Source organism: Oncorhynchus nerka, linkage group LG24 (assembly GCF_034236695.1).
Source record: "Oncorhynchus nerka isolate Pitt River linkage group LG24, Oner_Uvic_2.0, whole genome shotgun sequence".
Lineage (NCBI taxonomy): Eukaryota > Metazoa > Chordata > Actinopteri > Salmoniformes > Salmonidae > Oncorhynchus > Oncorhynchus nerka.
This window is the reverse complement of record NC_088419.1, coordinates 34,888,377-34,910,603: the sequence shown is the minus strand read 5'-3', so window position 1 is coordinate 34,910,603 and position 22,227 is coordinate 34,888,377. Positions and strand designations below refer to the sequence as shown.

Genomic DNA, 22,227 nt, shown 5'->3' with positions numbered 1-22,227 from the left:
TTGAAGAAGACCCCGTACCACCCCTACTCCCCAGGACTGGTTACCCCCTCCACCTCTCCCCCCACCTCTCCTCAGGCGTATCACAGGTAGCTTACATACCCCTCACACTCTCTTCACACACTCTCTTCATTCTGTCTTTTACACCTTCTTCATATCGTTCACACACTTCTTCCCTCTTTCCCTAAGGCATATCACAGGTAGCTACACACCTCTCGATCACACACACACACACACACACACACACACACACACACACACACACACACACACTTCCCTTGTGTCCCTTATTCTCTCCCTCTCTTTTTGACCCCTTGCCACCCAAATTTGTCATTGACACCCCAGTTTCCCCCGTTCCTTCCCTTCCTACCTCCTCACATCCCCCTCTTCTTATCTGCTTCTATAATTCTTTGTCCCCCCCCTTTTACAACTCTGTCCCTCTCCCTTACCTTCCTTACCTTCCTTTCCTCCTCTCTTCTCTCCATTCTCCCACCTCTCATTCCTCTCGTTTTCTCTCCTCTCTGGTCACCCCAGTGGGTAGCTATATCAGAGAAAACCACTATAAAGCTTTTTCAGTTTTTTCTCTCTTTCTTCTCTCTGGCCCTCCATCGGTCAGCCAGTCAGTGGGCAGGTTGGCTCGCAGAACCACTGGACTGTGTAAGACCGAATAATTGGCTCAGTGTAAAACGTAAAAGTGTCATTTTTAACAATGAGGGATGGGGAGGTGGAACAAATTGGAGGCCAGTTTCCGGATGCTGGTAGAAAAGGGAAAAGATGTCAGTTTCTCCATGACATTATACAGCATGAGAAAGAGGAATAAGGCGAATACGTTTTCTATTGACAGAGACTTCACGCCCGGGGTCCCTAGCGGCACTTTGACTCAGTAGCCCACATGCACGCGCACACGCACTCAGAAGAACCCATGTGTGGAAACGGACAGGGCTATTGGAGAGGAGGCATGTTTGTTTGTGTCCTTCAGTGAGGGGCATTGTGATGGTATCAAAGTCATGTCAGTGATTATGGTACAGAGAGCATGCAGAGGGCTTTGTGGGGCCAGGATTATCTCAGTGGTGTATACAATGGGAGGGAGGGAGTGGGGGGATGGAGGGAGGGAGGGAGGGAGGGAGGGAGGGAGGGAGTGAGGGAGGGAGAGAGAGGGAGGGAGGGATGGAGAGAGGGAGGGAGGGGGAGGGTGGGAGGGAGACAGATTCACATGTGTTTTCTTTGTCTACCTCCCTTGTTGTGCCTCAGAGAGCTCACATTTCTCAGTTCCACCTTCCACCAATGACTTACTCTGCTCCTGAATGATTGTGCATGGCATGCAGAACATTTAGGGGTTCCATGAGAGGGAGGATGGGAAGGAGGAGGAAGAGAGACAGAGTAGAGCATGCTGGGTATCAGGTCAGCTCCCTGGCGCATTCCTTCACACCCTATCGGCATCTGGATGGGGGAGGAGGGAAGCGAGCGGGGAGGAGAGGGAGTCTCGAGGGACTAGAGAGGGAGAGAGCGGGAGGAGGGCTGAACGACCGTCTGCCACGAGTTAGCCCCTCGCGAGACGATTAATGCATGGTTGCCTAGGCGACGGGAACGCCTCCATGGCAACACACGCGCTGAGACAGGTGCAGCCACACCACAAATCTATTTGTTGCCTGGCAGAAGAAGAAAATAATTAGAAAGAGAGGGGGATAGAGGAGAAGAGAGGGAGAAAGAGGGAGAGAGGAGAAGAGAGGGAGAAAGAGGGAGAGAGGAGAAGAGGAAGAAAGAGGGAGCGTGGAGAAGAGAGGTAGAGGAGAGAGAGAAGAAAATAGAGGGGGGGACAGATAGAGAGAGAGAGAGGAAATAGAGGGGGAGAAAGATAGAGGCGGAGACAGAGAGAGAGGAAAATAGAGGGGGAGACAGATAGAGAGAGAGGAAATAGAGGGGGAGACAGAGAGTGAGGGGAAATAGAGGGGGAGACAGAGAGAGAGAGGAAATAGAGGGGGAGACAGAGAGAGAGGAAATAGAGGGGGAGACAGAGAGAGAGAGGAAATAGAGGGGGAGACAGATAGAGAGAGAGGAAAAGAGGGGGAGAGAGATAGAGAGAGAGGAAATAGAGGGGGAGACAGAGAGAGAGAGGAAATAGAGGGGGAGACAGATAGAGAGAGAGGAAAAAGAGGGGGAGAGAGATAGAGAGAGAGGAAATAGAGGGGGAGACAGATAGAGAGAGAGGAAATAGAGGTGGAGGCAGACAGAGAGAGAGAGAGGGGGGAAATAGAGGTGGAGACAGAGAGAGAGAGAGAGAGAGAGAGAGAGAGAGATAGAGAGGAGAAATAGAGGTGGAGACAGATAGAGAGAGATAGGAAATGGAGGGGGAGACAGAGAGAGAAAGGAAATAGAGGGGGAGACAGAGAGAGAGAGAGGAAATAGAGGGGAGACAGAGAGTGAGGGGAAATAGAGGGGGAGACAGAGAGAGAGAGGAAATAGAGGGGGAGACAGAGAGAGAGAGGAAATAGAGGGGGAGACAGAGAGTGAGGGGAAATAGAGGGGGAGACAGAGAGAGAGAGGAAATAGAGGGGGAGACAGAGAGAGAGGAAATAGAGGGGGAGACATATAGAGAGAGAGGAAATAGAGGGGGAGACAGATAGAGAGAGAGGAAAAGAGGGGGAGACAGATAGAGAGAGAGGAAATAGAGGTGGGGAGACAGAGAGAGAGAGAGAGGGGGAAATAGAGGGGAGGAGACAGAGAGAGAGAGAGGAAAAGAGGGGGGGAGAGACAGATAGAGAGAGATAGGAAATAGAGGGGGAGACAGATAGAGAGAGAGGAAATAGAGGTGGAGGCAGAGAGACAGAGAGGGGGAAATAGAGGTGGAGACAGAGAGAGAAATAGAGAGAGAGAGAGAGAGAGAGAGAGGAGAAATAGAGGTGGAGACAGAGAGAGAGATAGGAAATGGAGGGGGAGACAGAGAGAGAAAGGAAATAGATGGGGAGACAGAGAGAGAGAGAGGAAATAGATGGGGAGACAAAGAGAGTGAGGGAAATAGAGGGGGGAGACAGAGAGAGGAAATAGAGGGGGAGACAGAGAGAGAGAGGAAATAGAGGGGGAGACAGAGAGAGAGAGGAAATAGAGGGGAGACAGAAGAGAGAGAGAAATAGATGGGGAGACAGATAGAGAGAGAGGAAATAGATGGGGAGACATATAGAGAGAGAGGAAAAAGAGGGGGAGACAGATAGAGAGAGAGGAAATAGAGGGGGAGACAGATAGAGAGAGAGGAAATAGAGGTGGGGCAGACAGATAGAGAGAGAGAGGAAATAGAGGGGAGACAGATAGAGAGAGAGAGGAAATAGAGGGGGAGACAGAGAGAGAGAGGAAATAGAGGGGAGACAGATAGAGAGAGATAGGAAATGGAGGGGGAGACAGATAGAGGAAATAGATGGGGAGACAAATAGAGAGAGAGGAAATAGAGGGGGAGACAGATAGAGAGAGGAAATAAGGGGGAGACAGGGAGAGAGAAAAAGAGAGAGAGAGAGAGTGGAAATAGAGGTGGAGAGAGAGAGAGAGAGAGGGGGAAATAGAGGGGAGACAGATAGAGAGAGAGAGGAAATAGATGGGGAGACAGATAGAGGAAATAGATGGGGAGACAAATAGAGAGAGAGGAAATAGAGGGGGAGACAGATAGAGGAAATAGATGGGGAGAGAGAGAAGAAATAGAGGGGGAGACAGATAGAGAGAGAGAGGAAATATATGGGGAGACAGATAGAGAGAGAGGAAATATATGGGGAGACAGATAGAGAGAGAGGAAATAGATGGGGAGACAGATAGAGAGAGGGAGGAAATAGAGGGGGAGACATATAGAGAGAGAGGAAATAGATGGGGAGACAGATAGAGAGAGAGAGGAAATAGAGGGGGAGACAGATAGAGAGAGAGAGGAAATAGATGGGGAGACAGATAGAGAGAGGGAGGAAATAGAGGGGGAGACAGAGAGAGGAAATAGATGGGGAGACAGATAGACGGAGTAAATAGAGGGGGAGACAGATAGAGAGAGGAAATAGATGGGGAGACAGATAGAGAGAGGGAGGAAATAGAGGGGGAGACAGATAGAGAGAGAGGAAATTAAGGGGGAGACAGATAGAGAGAGGAAAAGAGAGAGAGAGAGAGTGAAAATAGAGGTGGAGAGAGAGAGAGAGAGAGAGGGGGAATAGAGGTGGAGACAGATAGAGAGAGAGAGAGGAAATAGAGGGGGAGACAGAGAGAGAGAGGAAATAGAGGGGGAGACAGATAGATAGAGAGAGGAAATAGAGGGGGAGACGGATAGAGAGAGAGAAATAGAGGGGGGAAGATAGAGGGGAGAAATAGAGGGGGAGACAGATAGAGAGAGAGGAAATAGAGGGGAGACAGATAGAGAGAGAGGAAATAGAGGGAGAGAGAGAGAGAGGAAATAGAGGGGGAGACAGAGAGAGAGGACATAGAGGAGGAGACAGAGAGAGAGAGAAAATAGAGGGGGAGACAGAGAGAGAGAGAGGGGAAATAGATGGGGAGACAGATAGAGAGAGAGGAAATAGAGGGAGAGAGAGAGAGAGGAAATAGAGGGGGAGACAGAGAGAGAGAAGAAATAGAGGGGGAGACAGAGAGAGAGAGAGAATTGGGGAGAAAGAACAAAAGAGACAGGCAGTTAGTGCAAAAAATATGTTATCGCCGTGGCAACGCTTAACTCTCCATGGCAACAGCAGGTGGCTCAGGGCTGTATTTTTCTGTTTGTGTTGTTTTTGTTACCTGCTTTTGTCCATCTCTGGTTAAAACATCAGAGAAGAGAGAGAGAGAGAGAGAGAGGACAGGAGGGGAGGTTCTAGACCTCCAAATCCGCTCTTTCTTCCTGTCTTTCAGATGGGCTCAGGAACAATAGAAGAGCTAATATCACACCGTGACTCTACTCTCTCAGTGAGTGGTGTAATGAGAACAGCTCAGTAAAGTGGAGTATAGTGTCTCTCTGGGGCTAATAGAAAATAGTGTCTCTTTGCTCCTGAAGGAGTTGAGTTTGTTCCGTCTCTAATCTACTTTGTCTCTCTGTAGTCCTGGAGGAGTTTGTTCAGTCTCACTGTGTCTCCTAATGGTCCTAAAAGGGTTTGTTCAGTCAGTCTGTACTAAGCCTGTAAAGTAGCTGCCCACAGCACCAGTGAGTCTTGGACAGTCCCAGCTGAAACCTTCCGTGATTCACAAAGTCAAGTCTGTGAGAGCTCACCGGACCATGCTCACTAATCTGGATCCGAAGACCACTGAACACTGTCTGCAAACCTTACAGCTCCGCTACAGACTTGAGAGACTTACCTCACCTTCTCTATGTGTGTGTGTGTGTGTGTGTGTGTGTGTGTGTGTGTGTGTGTGTGTGTGTGTGTGTGTGTGTGTGTGTGTGTGTGTGTGTGTGAAGATGAACATGACCATTAGCTACTAAATACTCCGTTAGCAGAGTAATGATCGGCAGGAGAGTGTGCTCGTGTGTGTGTGCGAGCGTGTATCCGCGCCTGTGTGCGTCTTTGTAAGTGTTATGTGCGGCTGTTTGTCGTGAGTGTGCTTTGTGCAACCGTGTGTGTGTGTTGGGGGGAAGTCATGAGGAATCACCCCTGTGGACCACATCAGTGGAGCAGTAATTCTCTGTGGTAATCACAGGGGATAGAATAATGGCAATGCTGGGATATAATCACTGTCATCAGGATCACAGGCTTATGAGCTCAAATTCCTGCTTTCCTTTCAGTTTGTCTGCGTCTAAAATGGAGCCCTATCCCCTCTCGAGGGCACTACTTTTGACCAGGGCCCTGGTTATAGGGCGCCACATGGGACGCACCTTTTCTGTCAGTGTGGCGCGGCCTGGAGCAGAAACTTACATGATCAAATGATTGACCATCTTTCTCTCTCTCTCACTCTGTCTGTCTGTCTGTCTCACTCACTCACTCACTCACTCACTCACTCACTCACTCACTCACTCACTCACTCACTCACTCACTCACTCACTCACTCACTCACTCACTCACTCACTCACTCTTTCTATCTGTCTCTCTCTCAATTCCATTTCAATGTAATGACTTTATTGGCATGGGAAACATATGTTGACATTACCAAAGCAAGTGAACTAGATAATAAACAAAAAAGTGAAATGAAGAATAAAAATGTGCAGTCAACATTACACTCACAACAGTTCCAAAAGAATAAGGACATGACAAATGTCATATTATGTGCAAGTAGTTAAAGTACAAAAGGGAAAATAAATAAACATAAATATAGGTTGTATTTACAATGGTGTTTGTTCTTCACGGGTTGCCCTTTTCTTGTTGCAACAGGTCACAAATCTTGCTGCTGTGATGGGACATTGTGGTATTTCACCCAATCGATATGGGTGTTTATCAAAATTGGGCATGTTTTCGAATTCTTTGTGTATCTGTGTAATCTGAGGGAAATATGTGTCTCTAATATGGTCATGCACTTGGCAGGAGGATAGGAAGTGCAGCTCAGTTTCCACCTCATTTTGTGGGCAGTGTGCATATAGCCTGTCTTCTCTTGAGAGCCATGTCTGCCTACGGCGGCCTTTCTCAATAGCAAGGCTATGTTCACTGAGTCTGTACATAGTCAAAGCTTTCCTTAAGTTTGGGTCAGTCACAGTGGTCAGGTATTCTGCCACTGTGTATTCTCTGTTTAGGGCCAAATAGCGTTCTAGTTTGCTCTGTTTTTTTGTGTTTTTTTTTCCCAATATGTCAAGTAATTATCTTTTTGTTTTCTCATGATTTGGTTGGGTCTAATTGTGTTTCTGTCCTGGGGCTCTGTGGGGTCTGTTTGTGTTTGTGAAATGAGCCCCAGGACCAGCTTGCTTAGGGGACTCTTCTCCAGGCATCTCTCTGTAGGTGATGGCTTTGTTATGGAAGGTTTGGGAATCGCTTGGTTGTAGAATTTAACGGTTCTTTTCTGAATTTTGATAATTAGTCTAATTCTATTCTGCATGCATTATTTGGTGTTTTACGTTATACACAGAGGATATTTTTGCCGAATTCTGCATGCTGAGTCTTAATTTGGTGTTTGTCCCATTTTGTGAATTCTTGGTTGGTGAGCAGACCCCAGACCTCACAACCATAAAGGGCAATGGGCTCTATAACTGATTCAAGTATCTTTAACTGATATGTCGAATTTGATGTTCCTTTTGATGGTATAGAAGGCCCTTCTTGCCTTGCCCCTCAGCTCATTCACAGCTTTGCTGAAGTTATCTGTGGTGCTGATGTTTACGCCAAGGTATGCATAGCTTTTTGTGTGCTCTAGGGGAACCAGTGTCTAGATGGAATTTGTATTTGTGGTCCTGGCACCTGGACCTATTTTGGAACACCATTATTTTTGTCTTACTCAGATTTACTGTCAGGGCCCAGGTCTGACAGAATCTGTGCAGAAAATCTAGGTGCTGCTGTAGGCCCTCCTTGGTTGGGGACAGAAGCACCAGATCATCAGTAGACATTTGACTTCAGATTCTAGTGGGGTGAGGCCGGGTGCTGCAGACTGTTCTAGTGCCCTCGCCAATTTGTTTATTTATATATATAGATATATATATACGTTGAAGAGGGTGGGGCTTAAGCTGCGTCCTTGTCTCACCCCACGGCCCTGTGGAAAGAAATGTGTGTTTTTTGCCAATTTTAATTGCACACTTGTTGTTTGTGTACATAGATTTTATAATCTCTCTCTCTCACTCGTTCTTTGTCACTCTCTCTCTCTCCCTTCCCCACCTCTCCCTCTCCCTCTCTCTCCTCTCTCTCTCTTCAGTCCTCCACTATGGCCAGGGAGTCCCTTCTTAAGAAAGAACGGAGGAGTTATCTTACAAGGTAGGCTACCTTTCTGCATCGCTGTGTCTTGTTTGTGTGTCTGTCTTAATCTCTCTCTCTCTCTCTTTCTCCCTCTCTCTCTCTGCTCGGATGCCAACTCCTGAGTTCTGAATTATTTTTTAGAAGGCACCTTGAGAATACCAAGTGCTGCATCCTGACACTTGGCAACATTTCAGAGGATGCTTCTGTTTGACAGGGCGTGTTTGAAAGTTTAAAAAAAACTCTGCTCTGATCTGAAGCTCGGGAAGGCATCATGTGATTTTTTTTCACCTCCACTTTAGCTTTCCATAACCCTCTCTCACCCACCCTCCCTCTCTCTCTCGTCACTTTTCCTCTCTCATCACTTTCGCTCTCTCCCCTCACTTTCTCTCCCTCTCTCCTCTGACATCCTCCCTCCCTGTCTCCCTCGCTCTCCCTCTCCCCCTCTCTTTTCTCCCTGGTGGGCTGGCTGGCAGTTTAAATGGACATTCAATCCCAATCAGAGTGCACTCTGGGAGTGCGGTGGGCCAGCGGTGCTCTAAATGGGGGAAATGGATACATTAGGCGTCTGGGCCGTGTCCTCCATCCTCTCCATCGCCACTCCTTGGCTCTGATAATGGAGTAATGGTCAAGGAGCCGGCGTGGAAAGCATCTGAAGGGCCCGGTCTCCCTACAGACCTGCCTGTGACTGATGGGTCCGGTGGGAGGGAGGGAAGGAGAGAGGGAGGGGTAGAGAGGGGAGAGGGAGAGAAAAGGGGAGAGGGAGAACATTGATCATTACTCCATTGTCAAAAAGGTGGGATAGGTGGGTAGATAGTGGACAGAGAGAGTAAGAGGGAGGGGGAGAGGTGGGAGGTGGGAGGTAGGAGAGAGGAATAGAGGAAGAGAGAGGGAGAGATGGATAGAGGGAGGGAAGGAGGGAGAGATGGGGAGAGGGAGGGAAAGAGGGAGGAGGAGGGATGAGGGAGAGGTGGGAGGGAGAGAGGAATGGAGGGAGAGGGAGGGAGGAATGGAGGGAAAGAGGGAGGAGGGGGGAGAGCGGTGAAAGATAGTGAGGGAGATAGGAATGGAGAGAGACAGGAAGGGAGGGAGGGAGGGAGAGAGAGGGGGAGAGAGTGAAGGGAATGGAGAGAGAGGGATGGAGAAACAGGGAGGGAGAGAAAGAGGGATGAATGGAGAAAGAGGGAGGTGGGATGGAGAAAGAAAGAGAGAGGTAGTATACAGTAGGTGGATAGAGAGTGGACAGATAGCCACTATTAATTCAATTCATTTCAAGAAGATTTATCGGCATGGAAAGTGTAGGAACGTACATTACTCTACTAGCTCACTATCCTAGTCCCACAGCCCACAGCCTTGAGCTATTCTAAGCTGTGCTGAGTTGAAACCCAGTGGAAACTGTCTACATGCTGATACTGTATCTTCCACAAGCTAGCCCTGGTTTCCACGATGCTAGCCCTGGTTTCTACGATGCTAGCCCTGGTTTCCACGATGCTAGCCCTGGTTTCCACGATGCTAGCCCTGGTTTCCCCATGCTAGCCCTGGTTTCCCCATGCTAGCCCTGGTTACCCCATGCTAGCCCTGGTTTCCCCATGATAGCCCTGGTTTTGCCATGCTAGCCCTGGTTTCGCCATGCTAGCCCTGAAACAGTTGCTTTCTCAAGGTCTGCTGGGAATGACCTTTAACCCTGAGCTCTGGACACTGCGTCTGAACCCTCCGGTTACAAGCTTGATGTAGTCATAGCGTGCTAGGAATATGTGGTCAAATACTAAACTTTTGACTACTTTAATACACATCTAAGTGAATTTATACCAATACGTTTGGTCCCCTAAAATGGGGGGACTACAGTATGTATTAAAAGGGCTGCAATATTTAAACGGTTCACCCAATATGGATGATACCCTCAAATTAAAGCTGACATTCTGCACTTTAACAACAACATAATGGTCACTGTCCCGATACTTTAAGAGCTCACGGTATATATTCTCTCTCTCTCTGTACCGCCAGGGTGTATAGACAATGTGAGCAGTGTTTTCTCCCAGCTTCTCAGCAGCATATGTCTCAGGCTTTATACCTGCAGAGACGGCATGCCTCCGAAGTTGGAAGACATGAGTCACCGCTATACATAGCATGGCTGCATGGGAGACTGAGAGAGAGAGAGAGAGAGAGAGAGAGAGAGAGAGAGAGGAAAGGGGGACAGAAAGTAAGCAAGCAAATGAAAAGACCTACAGAAAGAGGGAAACATTTTGTATAAATGGATAGGAAAGATAGACAGGGAAACAGAGAGAGAGTCAGTGGACAAATAGAACAGAGAGTTGCCTGTGTATCCAGGCAGGGCCAGGGTTAGATTAGGCAGAGCTGGGCTAGGGCCAGGCCAGGGTTAGATTAGGCAGAGCTGGGCTAGGGCCAGGTCAGGGTTAGATTAGGCAGAGCTGGGCTAGGGCCAGGCCAGGGTTAGATTAGGCAGAGCTGAGCTAGGGCCAGGGTTAGATTAGGCATAGCAGGGCCAGGCCAGGGTTAGATTAGGCATAGCAGGGCCAGGCCAGGGTTAGATTAGGCAGAGCAGGGCCAGGCCAGGGTAGAGTGTGCAGTGTGTCTATGGGGTAAACAGGGTCATCTCTTAGCTGTGTGCTCTGCCTCTGAGGCTGTTGAACACAGAGAGGTATTTCCTGCCTCCTCCGCTGAAGCATGATCTACTGCTCTGTGGCATGTGGAATGGGAGCCGTCTCCACGGCAACGGAAAGCCCTCCCTGCCGCCGGAGCGAGAGAGAGACCCAAAAGGGGGAGGGAGAAAGCAGAGGGGGATGTTGACCCAGAAAGACCAAGCAGTAGCACACACATTGACACACACAAAGATAGTCGTGTGCACACTTTCACACACACACACACACACACACACACACACACACACACACACACACACACACACACACACACACACACACACACACACACACACACACACACACACACACACACACACACACACAGCGAGTGATCAAGATTACAATAGAGATAGTTTGCAGACAGGCAGGGACTTACTTATAAGGATAACAGGAGCAGCCCTAAAGATATCAGGGTCGGCCCCACAACCAGAGTCAATAGGATTAACATGGATAATGGATGCGGGCTAACAGTCAGGGGCTAACAGACAAAACCCTATAGGTACAGTATAACAGAGACACTCTTTTACGGTACATAATGCATGTATATTGCACATAGGCCTACTTATTCATAAAATGGCAGACGACAGCTACTGTGATGATAGGGCCAAATGTGTGAGTTCACATGCTTTAAAAAGAAAGAAAAGAAAGAAAAAAGAAGAAGTCGCAGACAAAAGCAAATGGTGGTCATCATTTCTGAAAAGCACACTGACCCCAGAGATCCAGAGAGAGACGTGGATGACAGCTGTTTCACTGAGCTGAACTGGGGCGTCTGTCCGTGAGCCGAGCTGAGCAGCCAGCCTCGAATGACTGGAGCCCTGGCTCACACACTTCCTCTTTCCCTCTACCGTTACCTCTGTGTCTTTCTCTCTACCCCTCTTTATTTAAACACCTATCGCTGTCTCTCGCTCTCTGTTTTCTCTCTCTCTTTTCCTCTCTCCCACTCCCCTCTCTCTCCCTTTCGCTCTCTCCATCTCTGCCTCTCTCCCTCCATCGATCCTCTCACTAAAGAAAGCCAGTGCTGTGTAAGTTAGGCAGAACAGAACACAGTGTACTAGCCATGCTTCCCAGAAACACACAATATCCCCCATCCCCCACCCTCTGGACAAGGTCTAGGTGTTTAAGGTGTTTAAGGATTAAATACCTTTTCTTTTTTACAACCAAATCTCTATTTTTGATGTAAATGGTTGTAGACACCTTTTTTTGGGTGATTTCACATTTTTGAGAAACTTACCCCAAACGGCAAACTTCCCGGAAAAAACATGAACAAAGGTTCCAAAAACCCCCCAAATACATCCTTTTAGAAACAACACAGCGCTCAGCATAGTGGTGCAGGTCTGTTAGTGATGCATGTTTGAACACACAAAATTGTGTCATCCCGACTTTCATACGCAACGTTCTATTTCATTTTGATGCGACTCGAGCGATACCTCGTCGTCCATTCTACAGGCAACTGCCATTAACAAAAGAAACACTTGAGTAAATGAGGGATACAAAGTGTACTGAAAGCATGGCTGCTTCCAAACAGGAAGTTCCAGACACTTGTAGAATCTATGCCGAGGTGCATTGAAGCTGTTCCGGGTCGTGGTGGCCCAACAACCCTATTAAGAATCTATGTTGGTGTTTTGGTAGTTACCTGTAGCAGCAGGCTACACATGTAACGGAACAGCTGGGTAGGGGAAATGGCTCGAGTTGCACAAAACGGTATATAACATTGTGGATAATGTTCCGAATGACACAATTTCACGTGTACAACATTTAAAAAGACACGCATCACTATACTGGGAGATTTGCCGTTTCCAAAAGGACATATTTGGGTGTTTTTGGAGCCTTTGCTCATGTTTTTGCAGGGCCCCCATACTACACAATGAGGATGAGGAAGGGATTTGCTATTTGGGGTAAGTTTCTCAAGAACAAGTGAAATCACAATAAAGGTGTCTGGAGCAATTTCCATCAAAAGTAGTGATTGGCTGTCAAAAAAGAAAACGTCTCCTTTAAGGTCACTACAATGCCTTATGATGCAGACATGATTTATTATTTTATTTCCCTGACGTCTCCTTGAGATCTTAACAATTAGACTGCTTTTTGTTGTGTTCTGTGTGTATATATGTACCGTATATATGTATATGTATTTGTGTGCATTTCTGTGTGTGTTTTATGCTGTTTTGTGGTGTGAATTTGTTAGTATGTATCTCTATGTAAGTCCTTATGTCTGTTCCTCTCTCTGTAGTTCCTCAAGGCGTGATCCAAAATGGGGCCCGCATCAGGAGCCAGGGTCTGTTTCCTGTCATCCGACCCCTACCCATATGCTCCGTGGGAAGCAGGACCACTGCGATAAGGTCAGTGAAACTGTCAATGATCACTCGGCTGGTTATGACGTAGAATTTGACCTGGGTAAGACACACACCTCGACACCAAACTATATTTTTCCACCATTTACATAATCGCACGTCAATTTGTTCATTGTACTCAAAACTGGAACCATCACACAAAGGTGTAGTACAGTGCCTCATGCTCCTATTGAGTTCAGACGCAGGCTTGCATCCTAAATGGCACCCTATTCTCTACATAGTGCACGACTACCCTATGGGCCCTGGTCAAAAGTAGGGCACTATGTAGGGAAAAGGGTGCCATTTGGGAGTCATGGCCCAACCAGGTGTGTTTATACAGCTTTCACAATGGTTTATTCCTGTGAAGAGCCTTGTGATTCAGAGAAGATTTAGGAACAGGCCTGGACCTGCTCATCCATCATGGTAGCATGGGAGTATGAAGGGACACACATACACACACACACACACACACCACACACATGCCATGTCATGAATTAAACATCCCCACAGGCAAGGCAGCAGCTCACATAAGGTATGCACTGAATATTTGATCATATAAAAGAGGGTATGTCCTTCCCATGAGAGAGTAATATGCCAACAGACTGTCCTGCTAAAAGAAAACAATGTTTGATCCAAGGGAGGGTGTGGCGTGGGCGGACAGCAGGACTATTTTGGATTTATAGGATGGCGTGGTGCTCTGATCCGCTTTTATGGTATATCAAATGTACTATTGTGACGACACAGTAACTATACAAATATGTGTTTGAAAAATGTCAACCCAAATGTGACTACTTATCAAAGGTATGAGTTTACAAATGCAGTAGCCGCGTGTCTGATGATACTATGGTGCAGCCAAAAGCCTGGCGCACAAGGCTAGACATGCACTACAGTCTGTAGAAACAGTAGACAAGTGTGATGTATGTCAACAGTGACTGTAGCCTGTCCCTTTTGTGAACTGTATGGGCTCTGGTCAAAAGTAGTGCACTGTATAGGGAACAGGGTGCCATTTGGGACGCGTACTAAATGTAGTCTGTTCACATTAAGACTAACTGTAGCCTTCTGATCTCCTGTGTGTCTCTCCAGGTCAGCTCTGGGGGATTACCTGACCCAAGGCAACATCGGCCACCCCTGTGACTCTCCCTCCCCCCCTCCCAGCGACGACCTCCAGGAGGACCACAACTACAGCACCGCCAAATCCCCCAGCATGCCCTGCTCTTCCCAGGGGCCCTCCACGTTAGACGATGACGATGACATCATCGCGGTGGAGGTCGGCGTCCACCGAGAGGTCAAATCGGAACCTCAAGAAGTCCCGCTGGACTCTGCCTCTGTCTCCTTCCTCTCCCAGCATGCCCGGCGACGGGGCCTGCCCTGGACGAAAAACCGCCTACGGGCCCTGGGCGACACGCTGCCGCTGAAAAAGCGCCGTTCAGCAGCAGCAGCGGTGGAGAAGCCACCGTCGGAGAGCGATGACGAGGAGATGAAGGAGGCGGCGGGGTCGTTGCTTCACTTGGCGGGCGTCAGGGCGTGTCTCAACAACATCACTAACCGCGCCGCCAAGGCTGCTCAGAAGGAGAAAGAGCAGAAAGAGGCCCTAAGGAACTAACTAAGGCCTATACATCTGGTCTACACACCAACCACCAAGACCTAGAAACTAATAGCTAAGACACACTGGCAAAGACCAACGTTGAAAAGCAGCGGGTGGCCGCAGAGTGTTGCAGGGTGTGTTAGCCAACACTTGCTGGGTGTGGACGAACGGTGGAGATTCAACATGTAGAATTGTCGGGAATGAACAGAAAACGACAGCAGATATTCTGGTCAGAGGCGATAGGCTGGCCACCCGCTGCTTTTAACAGTTGGTTCTCACGGTGTATTTTGTCTCTAATGCCTGATTCCCACTATAGGGCCGACCCTAACTGTAGCCTATACTGTGCTGGCTCGGATATATTCTTTTCAGATTTTGCTTTCCAGCATGGTTCCAGCAGCAATTATGGTGGATGCGTAACCAGGCCAGCCCAGTACAGCTCGGTTTGGCAGTAGTGTGAAAAGGGTATATGGCCAGGACTGAGCGCAGAGAGACCTACAGTAGGACTACACACCAGGTCTACACACCGACCAACCAACCACCAACAGGCCAAGAGATAACGTTATTAAGCATTAGTCTCAATAGACACTACTCCATCTCTCTCTCTCTCTTTAACCTTTAACCTCTATCTCTCCTCCAGGGGCATTAGGAGAATCCTACTTATTTATGGCAATATCAAAAATCTGTTTTTACTATACGTTTCCTGTGTGTTTCAACACTAACTCTGATGGGTAATTGATTCTCACGTGTCTCTGTTGATGTTTTTATGTTGTGTAAAGGGGATGCAAGCCATAGAAAAACACATTTTTTTTGTCACTAATTAGGGAAATACATTCTAAAAGAAAATAGAACCATTGAGGAGAATAGCTGAGCGTTTTGTGTCATCTGTAACTTGTCAGAAGTGTATCTGTGAATTTGTAGCAATCTTCCAGTAATGTAAGCCAGGAAGTTGAGCCAATGATACTAACAGATTGAAAACTGTTCAAACTTGCTGCTCACACACACACACGTCATCCTACGCCCATGAGCACAACATGTAAGACTGTGCCAAAGACGAGCGACCGGGTTGCTTCAATGTAGCCAATCTGACAGCTTACAAAGACAAACATAAAAGGCATAGCAACATCAGAAGACCTGTAGAGAAGAGATAGGAGAACACCGTAAATGTCTCAATAATTGTAAAATCCATTCTTAAAGAATCATGCTCTTATTTCTATTCATTACGGTGATTTCTATCACCAATAGTAAAAGCATCATTGAGAATGGGCATGATTCCATTAAGATCACTCCTTAGTATTTAAGCATAGTTAGAACTATACTGTTAATCTACTGTTCAGTGTTTGGTGCCATGGTGATGACTTAGTGCTGGGTCAGAGGCAATATACTGTATCTCATCTATCTTGTTCTTGTTTGTCAGCTGCATTTGAAATGTCCTCCTATTCCCTTTTTAGTGCACTATTTTTGACCAGAACCTCATGGATCTGGCCAAAAGTAGTGTGCTATGGGTTGATGGGCTCTGGACAAAAGGAGAGCACTATATTGGGAATAGGGTGCAATTTCAGACATACAGTAGCCTAGACGTCCCTGAAACTCTTCCAGTATTCCTCTTCCACAACGTGAACGCCAGTTTAAATATAACCCTACGACACCTGCCTATCATTTTTACAGACTCAGAAAACTATATACATAAACTGTGGATTCGTTGTTGTTTATTGCAATTCTGTTTGTATTGCTTCCCCTTCTTCCTCTACCCTCATAAAAGTATAAGCAATTTGTCCAGTCTGGACAACTCTGTAAAAAGGTTAGAAAATATTTTATTTTTCCTTTCTTAATTGAAGCAATTTGACCTGCAGGACTTTCTCAGTTATATTGCATGGGTGCTTGTAAATAAGATGCAAAAGTAAATCTTTTTTTATTCAAAGATCATGTAAGATAAACAATGTATTTAGCATGAAGCATGACTTATTTTCATATAAACTTAGATCCTAGAAGAGAAAACAAAGGTTTTGCCACCAATTCTTATACACTCAATTTTATTTTATTTAATTTTGATTAAAAAAAAAAATGTATTGATATTGTATTTCTTCAGATGAGCGGGCTTTTAATGACATATCTTCTTCAGGGAGACATTTTATGGGGAAATCACTCTGCAATTATGAGGCCCGGCTACTCTGGGCTTTAAGTACAACAGACCTGGGTTCAAAAACTATTTGAAATGATTTCAAATAATTGAATATGTGCTTAATTGAGCTTGCCTGTTGCAATGCAACCTATAGTAAAGTCCCAAAGTGCAAACCCCACCCACCTGGCACCCCAGCCAGGCTAAAGCAAACTGTAAAATGATTTGAAAGGTTTCAAGTAGTATTTGAACCCAGTCTGTTAGCTCTACGGCTAGATGGATCAACTGAAAAGCCTCTACTATGGCCTTCAGTCTTCTTCTGCCTCTTAAACAATAAATGTGTCAGTGTTCTAGTGTTGTTCAGAATATATCAATAGTGTGTGAGTGTGTGTGTGTCCAACAACCATACACCCTTTAACATTGTGCCTGCCCTCCAGACTTAATTGTATTCCGATGTCTTTAGCTGACATGTTTTCATATTGAACAGCACATATTTCTTTATTTCTGAAAGTGTTTTCTCTCATTTTGTTCTGTAAATGTGTTAGCATTGGGTCCTAGTTTTCTCCTCCCTGGCAGACACTTCCCTGTAAATGGACGGAGCATTATGGACCTGTTTGACATGGAATTTAGAATTTGTCAGAATGTTCCACCGTTTTAACTGGCTCCAACTAGCACAGCCAAACCTTTTGTTGAAAGTTACCCTACCATGAACTGACTGAGGATGTATGTACATAGAGTGGAGTTACTGTACATGATGAACACGTTTCTGTACAAACAGCAGAGGTAATTAGGGGTTAGAAAGAGGTTGTGTGCAGACAGTAGGGAGAGGCAGAGTCAGAGAGAGCCATACTCTGGTTTGGGTTTATGGGAAAGACTGAAAGTGACTGACAGCTAGACTGGGAGTTAGACAAGCAAATGACAGCAGAGTTCCATTGTCATAGTATTCTATCAACTTTGATACGGAACACGGATTATTCTATTCAATTCAATGTGTTTCTTCTATCAATGTTGACATGAAATAGACTCACTCCCCGTATACCTCACTGCCATCTCCACTTCCTCTCTTGACACTAGAGAAGTGTTATTGTGTTACAGGTCAAGCCCTCTGTGTTATTTGCAGTAGGAAGTCAGTGAACTGGTGACTAATAGTAGAGTCTGCCGTGGCAAGTCAAGGAGAATGTGTTGCTTAAGTAACCACCATCTCCTCCAGTGACTCACATGGTGACTGTGTCCCAAATGGCACTGCTTTTGACCAGAGCTAATAGGGCTCTGTTCAAAAGTTGTGCACTATATAGAGAATAGGATGCCATTTCGGACACTTCCAGTGACATGCAGGGAAGGAAGGTGAAGTTATGACCATATAAGGGTCTGCTTGACAAATAGGACGATCCCGGGAAATAGGACTGAGTAATTTAATGCAAAGGGAAGGAAAATAAGAAACTCTATCACTGCCTGAAAAGCCCTCGAATGAGAAACAAATGTGCTTATTTTATTTGAACTAAAACCTGCCAAACTAAACCGTGCTCAAAGTGTGCATCCCAAATGGCAACTCATTCCCTATATAGTGCACTTTTCTTTCAAAAGTAGTGCATTACAAAGAGAATAGGCTGCCATTTAGGAGTCGCCCAAGGCAAGCCTGCCAGCCAGTTCGCCATTTTGTTTTCTATTAACGTTTTTTGTTGTTGTGTTTGTTTACTCTGACAAGACGTTACAATACTGCCACGTTAATGACTATTTGAGAAGGGTCAGAAAGCCATAGAATAGAGATGTCAAACGCAAACAAATATGTTGCTCTATGAGAAGAATCGATGTAATGCAGAGTGCACCCAGCTTGGTTGGTTTTCCAATGAATGTTTGATTATTTCCTTGTTGTGCAATCACATTGCCAAAGAACGACTTCAAACGATTTCAGCGATTTCATTCATGTAAATATCACGTTGTCCAATACCGTGGCAAAAAAAAAAAGTAGAAATGTTTTTTTTTTCTTTTCAATTTTTCTGAAACCTTCAATAATGTTTATGTGGTGTATTGTCTTCCAGTTGCAATGATTAAAGTTGACCTGAACTCAACTCCTGTGCTTGAAAGAGACCATGTCATAATTACATTCAATTGAATTGAATTGAGTAAAAAACATTACCACGTTGTATTCCCAGAGGACAGCGCTTAAAAAGTAGTAATTAAAGCACTTGGCCCTCGATAGTAAAAACAAGTCAAACATCTAATGGTTAGAAGACGAGACAAAGATGACAGAACAACAACATTACATTCATATTAGTGAAGAAACCTGTCACCATCCATTGCACCTCATCCCTAATCTTAAAAATATAACCAAACCAACAGTAGCAATAAGAATGTAATATCCATGTTATTCAAATCAACTCAAATCAGCCCACACAGACCAACTAAAAACTAAACATATTCTCTGTTACAGAAGTGCGTCAGAAAAGCAAGCAAATGCTTCAAAGCTCGGGTTGAACCCTTCACATAAGTAAATTGCTCATTAGGTTATTGAGACCAGTGCCTGTGATTGGCTCTGAAGACCGGCCCCTGTTATTGACCTCATATGTTCACGTTAACAAGGCTCAGAACATAGCAAGACTTTTTTCAACCTGTTACTTAACTTTTCATTCACTTCCTGTAATCATAAAAGTCCAATACTTTTGATTAAGTGTCAGTTGATTAAGGGCTATAGCTCCTCCTTGTCACTCAGTCAATCTGATGGTTGCCATGATGGAGCCATGTGGCAGAGGGAAGGAAGGCCATTCATAATTAAAGCCAAAGACTACAGGCTTTAATCACCAGCCACTGCCTCCCCGCGCAGCACAGCGCAGCACAGCACAGCGCGCCACATATCCCTCCACCATGCGCTACAACTGCATGGAGCCAGTCTCTGTTGCTATGCAACTGCAGCAAAGAAAGTGCAAGTATATTTCTGTACATCTTTAAGGGGCATCTTTCCACTGACCCAGTTGCCTGAGGCAAAACAAAAAGTGTCGTAACACGCCATTATGTCTGTCTGCTAAGTTTGAGTTCTTTTGGAAGTTGTCCGTCACCACTTTCACAAGGGCCGTTCTTTGAAATGTCAGTAGTTCATCTTCAAGACTTTGCCTGTGTAACGTGACACGTATGAGCAGGAAATATTAAAAGTCATATCCACAAATGTGAGGGCTCTTTACCCACCGAAACGGATGAAATTAATGACTACGTGGTATTCGGGGGCCAGTCTTGTAGGAGAGGAGAATATGTGTGCAGTGTGAGGTGGGGTGAGTCAGACACAGAAGGTTCCATTCAAATCAAACTGTATTGTCACATCCGCTGATTACAACAGGTGTAGACTTTACATTGAAATGCTGACTTATGAGCCTTTAATCAACAACGCAGAGTTAAAAAGTAAGTCCCAAAAATATATATAAGATAGTAACACGATAAATAACATTTACGAGGCTTATATAAAAGAGCACCGGTAACGAGTCAATGTGCAGGTGTACAAGGTAGTTGAGGTAATTACAGTATGTACATGTAGGTAGGGGTAAAAGTGACTAGGCAATCAGGATAGATAATAAAACAGAATAGCAGTGGCGTATGTGTGAAAGTCAAATCAAATCAAAATGTATTTGTCACATGCGCCAAATACAACAGGTGTAGACCTTACGGTGAAAAGCTTACTTACAAGCCCTTAACCAACAATGCGGTTTTAAGAAAAATGCAAATAGTAGCTATTCAGGAGTCTTATGGCTTGAGGGTAGAAGCTGTTGAAAAGCCTTTTGGACCTAGACTTGGTGCTCCGGTACCGCTTGCCGTGCGGTAGCAGAGAGAAGAGTCTATGGCTTGGGAATGAAAGTGTGTGTGTTTGTGGTGTCAATACGCATGTGTGATTTGTGAGCCTATGTAATGTAATGTGTGTGTGTGTGTGTGTGTGTGATTTGTGAGCCTATGTAATGTAATGTGTGTGTGTGTGTGTGTGTGTGTGTGTGTGTGTGTTGGAGTGTCAGTGTAAGTAGTTGTGAGTGTGTGGGTATCGTCCAATGAGTGTGCATAGAGGCAGTGTAAGTGAGTAAGTGCAACAAAGGATCAATACAAACACTAATAGTCCGGGTGGCCTTTTGAACAACTGTTCAGCAGTCTTATGCTTTGGGGGTAGAAGCTGTTCAGGTGCCTTTTGGTCCCAGACTTGGCGCACCGGTAATGCTTGCCGTGCCTTTCCAGAGTGAACAGTCTATGGCTTGGGTGGCTGAGGTCTTTGACAATTTTCCGGCCTTCTGACACCGCCTGGTATAGAGGTCCTGGGTGGCAGGGAGCTCGGCCCAAGTGATTTACTGGGCTGTCCGCACCACACTCTGAAGGACAGGCTCATGGTAATGGCCGGAACAGAATTGGTGGAATGGTATAAAATATGATGCATTCCAAATGCTCCGTTCCAGCCATTATTATGAGCCTGTCCTCTCCAGGCAGCCTCCTGTGGAGTCAGGGTGCAGTATAAGTAATATAACTGCATTATGCTGCAAAAACTGAACCCAGAACAACGCATCGTTTTCACTGCGTCCAAAATACCACCGTTGACTGCAGTTACTGCACTTTTACCACCGTTGACTGCAGTTACTGCACTTTTACCACCGTTGACTGCAGTTACTGCACTTTTACCACCGTTGACTGCAGTTACTGCACTTTTACCACCGTTGACTGCAGTTACTGCACTTTTACCACCGTTGACTGCCGTTTCTTTTTTTGTTCAGAGTTCTGCTCTTCATGGTCCAGATCATCCAGATTTACTAAATGTCAATTGAGACAGGTTTCCATGGAGACTGTAGAAAGTAGAGTTAAGGCTCTTTGTTAGCTTGCATTCATTCCATGGCGTTATGCTTTTGGAGAATTTCCCCCCCACAAGAAGAGCAGGGGTTATTGTTATATGCCAGGGGTGGGAAAACTACGCCCCGCAAGCCGGATCCGGCCTGCAAACCCCTTCAATCTGGCCCGTGGGAGGTATGGACCAGCCTGAGGCAGTTTTTGGGGGGGATATTATTATTTGGGGATAATTAAACACTCCAGGTCAATCCTGAACGTCTACATAAAAAGTATGTAGAAAATAATTATGTAGAAATGATGAAGGACCTATATATTTTAACTTCCCTTTATCTGGCCTGCAAATAGATTTTGATAAATTAAATCTAATCTGTGCCGCCCTCCATTAAATTTCAAAATCCCGATGTGGCCCTTTACACAAAACATTTGTCCACCCCTGTTATAGGCTGTACGAAACAATGGACAAATCTTTCCTGAAGTGGACATAAATTTGCCATTTTGACTTAAATTGCACATCTTTTATGATAAAGTATCTTCTCATATTGCTTAAATTGATTGGGATGTGGGTCATTATAGGGATTGGAAACTGATCCTCTGTTTTTTGTTGTGGTGTGTGATCACTCTCTAGTGGTGTAATGGAGTTACTACATCCAGTGGCTCCTGAATCTGTCACTCGACTCCACTTGGGCAGAGACGAAGAGGCAAAGCGATAAGCCAACTGGCTGACGATACTACACGGTAGTCAGATTCCGATATCGATCAATTTGATATAATCATTTTCCAAAGCATCTGATCTGTTTCTTAACATGAATAAATGCCAACTCATGGCTGTCAAAGATTGTGTGACACCCTCATATTCAGTGGCGACCAGTCTTTCAGGGCAGGTGTGGCTCGTTTAGCAAAAAAAAAATTGGCATTAATATGTGTCACATAT

At 45.7% G+C, this 22,227-nt stretch overlaps 1 protein-coding gene across 1 annotated transcript in view; it reads left to right on the top strand.

Moving 5' to 3' along the window:
• Positions 1-18,562, top strand: part of ches1 (checkpoint suppressor 1) — a 49,853-nt gene extending 31,291 nt beyond the window's left edge. The window contains exons 3-6 of the mRNA XM_065008841.1: positions 1-86; positions 7,765-7,823; positions 12,693-12,801; positions 13,876-18,562. The exon at positions 1-86 is cut by the window's left edge and continues 63 nt beyond it. Coding sequence (XP_064864913.1) covers positions 1-86; positions 7,765-7,823; positions 12,693-12,801; positions 13,876-14,395 — 774 coding nt within the window. The 3' untranslated portion in view covers positions 14,396-18,562. The remainder of the gene's footprint in view (positions 87-7,764; positions 7,824-12,692; positions 12,802-13,875) is intronic.
• The last annotated feature ends 3,665 nt before the right edge of the window (positions 18,563-22,227 follow it).